Source organism: Contarinia nasturtii, unplaced genomic scaffold, assembly GCF_009176525.2.
Source record: "Contarinia nasturtii isolate CC-2019 unplaced genomic scaffold, AAFC_CNas_1.1 Cnas_scaffold_4311, whole genome shotgun sequence".
Lineage (NCBI taxonomy): Eukaryota > Metazoa > Arthropoda > Insecta > Diptera > Cecidomyiidae > Contarinia > Contarinia nasturtii.
This window is the reverse complement of record NW_022201606.1, coordinates 493866-499865: the sequence shown is the minus strand read 5'-3', so window position 1 is coordinate 499865 and position 6000 is coordinate 493866. Positions and strand designations below refer to the sequence as shown.

Here is a 6000-nt window from a genome sequence, read left to right as displayed (position 1 = left end):
TGAATGAACAAAATTTCAAATCAACACTTAACATAATTGTCAATTTAGATGTTTACTTCTTTTTCTTTATTTTTGGCATTACTGCTACTGCTTCCATCCATGTTCAGTGCTTTCCGGAGGCTTTTTTTAAGTGCTGGGGGAATATGTCTGTATATGGAATAATTTCATTAATAATTCAGATATTTAAATAAAAATGAAACTTACATACAACCTTTTGTGTAAAACCAGTTCTGTACACCTGTTTTCTTTCTTCGGGTGCTTGTCTGTATTAAAAAAACAGTCATTTACTCTCAGTCTGGCGATATATCTTTTTTATTTTCGAACAAAAGTCTTACGCATACAATGATTTTTGGATAGGATAGATGCGTAAGATCTCCGCAAGATCCAGATCCAAGCGTGCGTACGCTGCCGCATGATGCATACATATATAATACGCATGCAAATTCGTTATTCTTATTTCGCCTACTTTCATTCGCATGCCATAGCATTACGGAATAACGAATGTATGTATCATGCGGCTAGGTACGCACACTTGGATTCGGATCTTGCGGAGATCTTACGGATCTATTCTATCCAAAAATCATTGTATGGTCTTACGCCATTTTCCTTCCCTCCAAAATACTATAAATCATTTGAAAATTTTAAGGTTAGAACAATTAAGTTTCGTTTTCCTTAAATTAGAGGTCTTACCATTGTCTTTCATGGTTTGGGTTACTGTTAATTACATGCGAATTGTGGAAATAATTATAAAATTATTTTTTTCAGTTTTAAATTACTTATATCACAATAAAATTGTGATGAGAATATTATGCATATACGCTCTTCAAGATACTCACGTCGGGTCGTTAAATCTAAAATATTGAAAATTTTACTATAATTTTTGTTTAGGTAATGCTTTAAGATGTAAGATATGAAGGATCGAGTACTATCTGTCAAAATATTTCCCCCTTTGCCAAGCGAAATTAATTCGATATACGGCACTGATGTAAATGTTACTCTGTCATTTCACAATAATACATTTTTTGGCTTGACAATATAAAAGCTCTTCATTTAAAATGCATACACATACGTAATTATTGAATCGTTGGAAAAAAACATGTCATAAAATATTTTTCTAACGTTTTTCATTAAATTTTTTATAAAACAGTTAATTTGTTTATAAATTACAATAATTTCAAAAAAAAAAAAATCTTTCATCAATCAAATAAGAATCCAATGTATATAGTAATGACAATGCGACACCTACCGTAAAAATGCAAAATATGTGTATTGTATATATGGAAATGTTGGTTGACAGCTCAAATGAGTGCGTTCAATGTGTCATATTGAGTGTTTTCAATATATATAAACATGTAATTTTGTTTATGCAGAAAACAATAAATATGTGTATTTAAGTGCAGATTTTTATAATTTAGTGTTATTTTATGATAAAAAATCGATGTTTAAAATTTCAGACATAAAGCTGACAAAGAAGTTGATAGTTTTTTTTTACATAATTCATTCATGCAGATTTTGTAAACAATGCGGAATTTCATGCAGAAATTTTAATCGAAGAATCTTTGAGCAAAAACAAAATATATTCCAGAAAATCAAACATGCAGCTCGCTTTATTAATTGATGTGTTTTCTATCCGCGAATAATAGTGCAGATTTTGCAAAGTGGGTGGCTGTAATGACAGACGTAAAATTATTTGTTTAGTGTATGTCTAGCTGCATGGTTCAATATAGTTTTCTGACATAAAGCAAAAAAAAAAGTTACTTGTTAGAGTGGCTCTTGGTCTATACAAATAACTTGAAAATAAAAGTAATTTATAATATTGTTATAACAAAACAAGTTGTTTTTAAACAACTGTAATGACAATAATGTTATGAATTGACAAAATCTAATGCTGCGAATGTTGGAATAAATGACGCAAATGTACGATAAACGAGCGATAGATAGAATGTAGCATCTATAAAACAAACTCAATGAAAAAAAAATTTAAGATAAATTGGAGAACAATTGCGTCCTATTTTTCGATCTACATGGAATAAAATTTCATATAAAAACCAGGCGCATACCAGACCAGCTTTCAAACAATTTTTTGCCAAGTTTTGTACAAAGTGGTTCGAAAAAATGAGGTCGATTGTGGCAATTTTGTCTCTTTTTCTGATCGCTCAGGTGAGTGCATACTGAACTGAAACTTATTTATGTTCACAAATACATTTTAACTCTGAAAATTCTTCATAAAAATTACAAAAAAACTAAACAAGTTCTAATAAAATAATATATTTTTTTCAATTTTCATCATTCAGGTGGTCAATAGTGAATTTGTAAAATTTGATCTGGTGGCAAAGAAGTTTTATAAGTTGTCAAAAGTGATAAAAAGCCCACAACTTGATTTTTTGCTCAAAATTACCAAAGACACAAATGCAATCAAGAAAAAACTTGATAAACTTCCACGGAAAAACGTGATTGATCCAAAAGTTGCTGAAAACATAATCTATTATGTGCCAGAGGACTTGAAATTCAATGGAATAAGCGCACGCGAAATTTTACGTGGAAAAGTAAAGTCAATTAACGACATGGAAATAAACACAGTTCCACAATTAGATGCACAAATTTGTAATAAAATGGCATACGAAATTTTAGATGGAGATATCAACAAATTCTATGAGACTTGGGCTTCTTCTGGTTATACCGACAATAGTCATTTGAAAAAAGTTGAACAAAATATCGGAAGAATGAAAACGAAATTCGAAAATTGGCAGAAAAATTTTGATAAAAATATGAAAGAGGCAGATATAATAAGGACCACCATTAAATCAATGTTCAGCGAAAAAACGGCTATAGTTGAAGCAGCAAATGGAAACGCTGAAAAAAAAATTGATGCATTATTCGAAAAAATTCTCTTAAAAGAATCCGAATTGGTTGGAAAGCTTACAAACGCGAACGAAATTTTGAGGCTGTATAACGAAGAACGCCTTGTATGGACTGAATTCATAATGGGAAAGAGGAGAACTCTTACCGATAACCTTCTATTAACCAATCATTAAATATAATTCAATTCATTTTAACAATCAAAATTTAAATAGAATAAATTTGTTTGGCATCTTAAAAAATATTCACTTATCTTTTACTTTTTTTAACCTGCACTTGACCGTGACAACTATTGATTTTGTTTTTAATCGAAGCAAGTAGACTTGCTCTGATACGTGTATTGCCGTTCGATGATTGCCTCTGTAAGGAATTATACTTGATAATGAATTGATACAGAATTACTTTAATAATCATTCCGAGTGTCCAAAATACGAATCTATAGTTTGATCATAGTTCTACTTTATCAACGCAATGATTCGATAATTTTGTGATCTTTCAAATTATAGTAAAGTTAAGTTCATGGGGTCAACCACGAAATTCTAGTACAGCTGGTTTTTGATAAGATTTCACTAGAAATTCTAGTGTGTGAAGTATTTTTTCATATAAATTATATTGACTTTGGTTGGCTTCGTCTGTGACGTCATTCATGCACTAGATTTACTAGTTAGTTTTTCTAGTATTCACTAATCTAGCGTGATTTGCCTCATGGTTAAGTTCATCTCTGAACCACAATATCTAGCTCATTTTATATTTATACGTTACAAAACGATATAATGAACATTTAACGGGATGCGATAGATTTGCAGACATCATTATTATCAGGCTGTCTCTGTACTCATCAAAATTAGTATAATTTCTATCTAATACAATAATCAAGCAATAATTTGGCGTTGAAATGAAGACAGTCTGCAAATATATTAGCGTTATATCCACCAACAAGGAAAACGTATATAAGTTTTGTATCTTTCGCCTGGTTTAAGAAAATGTCAATGAACACGTGTTATAACTAAAATTAAATTGTTTGACTAAAATTTAAACTATTCACTATTTTTGTTAATTTTATCTTTCTGCGCTTCACTTTGTACGACATCTACTTAAAATTGCGTTCAAAATAGATCCAATGACTTTCTCATTTTACCGCATTCTATTGTGTTTAAAATCGTAATAATGTTCATTTTATTGATATATTTTAGATGGTAGTTGTGCCTACTTTCTTTTGAGTTAATGCTATAAGCGACACAAAAATTTTCCCAAGCATACAATAATTTTGAAATAGTGATGTCATATTGTACAAAATTTCAATAAAAGGCACCTGAGTTCTTGTGATCAGCCTATTTGGTTTTTGTACTCAATTTCTTTTTAAAGTCGAATTTCATCTTTGTTGGCTGTCACAACAAAGATTTGACAAAAGTTTTCGTACAATAATCAATCATAATTATTTTTCAATTACGCAAGATTAAAAGAGTTGAATGGATGTATTTTGACAAACGTAACTATACTGTGGCATCAGTAGCGAAAAAGCATTATAAATAATGTTCAGTGTTTTCAGAAGCACGGACTATTGAAATGAAGAAAGATTTACACCACTATTATGACGACTTGGCGTGATGACTTTAAAGTTATTTCTCGAACCAGCCATTGTTCGTTTCTTTTTTCGGATTTTCAACTTTTGTGCGTAGCATAAATACGAATATTTTGAATCCAGTAGTCGAAATAAGAAGCGTTACTGTTAATCTCTTTCTGGACAAGGGAATCACCTTTCTTCCATGAGGCATAAAAGAGAGAAGAAAATGCACTGCGAAAACAAAGATAATAGCTTTTTAATTACTTGTTGCGCATTTTCAACGTGATAAGCATACTGCAGTCCAGTTCAAAATGAATCATGCAAAAAAAAAAACTTGAGTGAAATCAGAATAAAATTGGTTTGTTGAATTAAATGTGTGCATTTGCAGGCCACGCGACAAACAGGACAAAAACAGTCTTGACAACAACCGAAAAAACCGTGGCCGTGGAAAAACAAATTCAACGCGAAGCATAACAAAAAAAAACCAATAAGAAACATGATGCGCGAGATTGCGTTTTTTATCTGTTTTCAATGCGAACATAACGATATGTTCATTTATTGTTTTGATGCAGCTGCTGTCTAATTTTTCGTGGTTGAAAGAGAAACGAGTTCAGTTTTTAGTGTTACATGTGTTTCACCGTGTACATGTCCATCTGCTTAATTAATCACTTTTCATTTACTTTGAGTGTTGTTGCTTGTGTGCACGATCGAAATGATATTCTGGCGATACACTTTAACGTGCGCTAAACTCTTTCACCAAATCATCATTCACTTGTTTATGTAAATCGCATCGAAGACACATATGTTTTGCATTCAATTTTCCGATAAAGCCGATTTTCAAGTGATCGCGCATGAGTCTCTCTTTAAATTGCCGAGACCTTAATATCTCTTGATGACATGGCATTGAGCGAAAGCATTTTGCGCTCTCATACTCAATCATTAAATCGAAAATGATTTTCGTCGAAATTCATAATGATAACAATGCTGCTGCTTGCTGCTGATGAAGAAGATGAAAAACAATGTGTACGAGAAAAAATCGCATTCGTAACATAATTTAGACTTTTTTCATTCGACAATTTCTTCACGTGCCTGCACTTGACTTCAGTTTCGCATTTGATTACCGAATTATGGATAAATTCGAAGAAAACAAGCGTGTTCATCTCCAATCTCCAAGAAATACGAGGTTCCGGCATTTTCTCAAACATTCGGTTTGAAAATGATTTTAAACGCTTTCAAGACGAATGAGTATCGTTCGTAGAATTCATACAATCAGCATTTATATCTGGCGCTCTAATGCCGCCCATTGAATTAATGGTACTTTTAAAAAATCGGATTGACTGTCTACAGTGTTAGTTAAATAAAATGATGAAAACTGCACAATTCCAAAGGAACTGAAAATCGCATTGTTCCAAATTTTCAGATTAAAGCACCTGAAGTGCTTTACAATAGCAGTCGCTACATTGTTTAATCGGTTTATGAAAAAGATAAACTCCAACTGCCCGATTATTTTTCAGTTCAGCTTAGCGTTGAGGCTTTACGTTTTTTTTCACGCGCAAACATTCGTGCAATTATTGTCT

The 6000-nt window shown here is 31.7% G+C and overlaps 1 protein-coding gene across 1 annotated transcript; it reads left to right on the top strand.

The window, feature by feature from the left end:
• Positions 1-1982: 1982 nt before the first annotated feature.
• On the top strand, positions 1983-3103 carry LOC116350811. The gene is made up of 2 exons (XM_031782756.1): positions 1983-2160; positions 2295-3103. The coding sequence occupies exons 1-2, from the start codon at positions 2116-2118 to the stop codon at positions 3033-3035; spliced, it is 786 nt and encodes a 261-aa protein (XP_031638616.1). The 5' UTR covers positions 1983-2115; the 3' UTR covers positions 3036-3103.
• The last annotated feature ends 2897 nt before the right edge of the window (positions 3104-6000 follow it).

Coding starts and splice junctions, on each gene's coding strand:
- LOC116350811 (XM_031782756.1), top strand. CDS start 2,116: ATGAGGTCGATTGTGGCAATTTTGTCTCTTTTTCTGATCGCTCAG. Junction 2,161..2,294: donor CTCTTTTTCTGATCGCTCAG/GTGAGTGCATAC, acceptor TTCATCATTCAG/GTGGTCAATAGTGAATTTGT.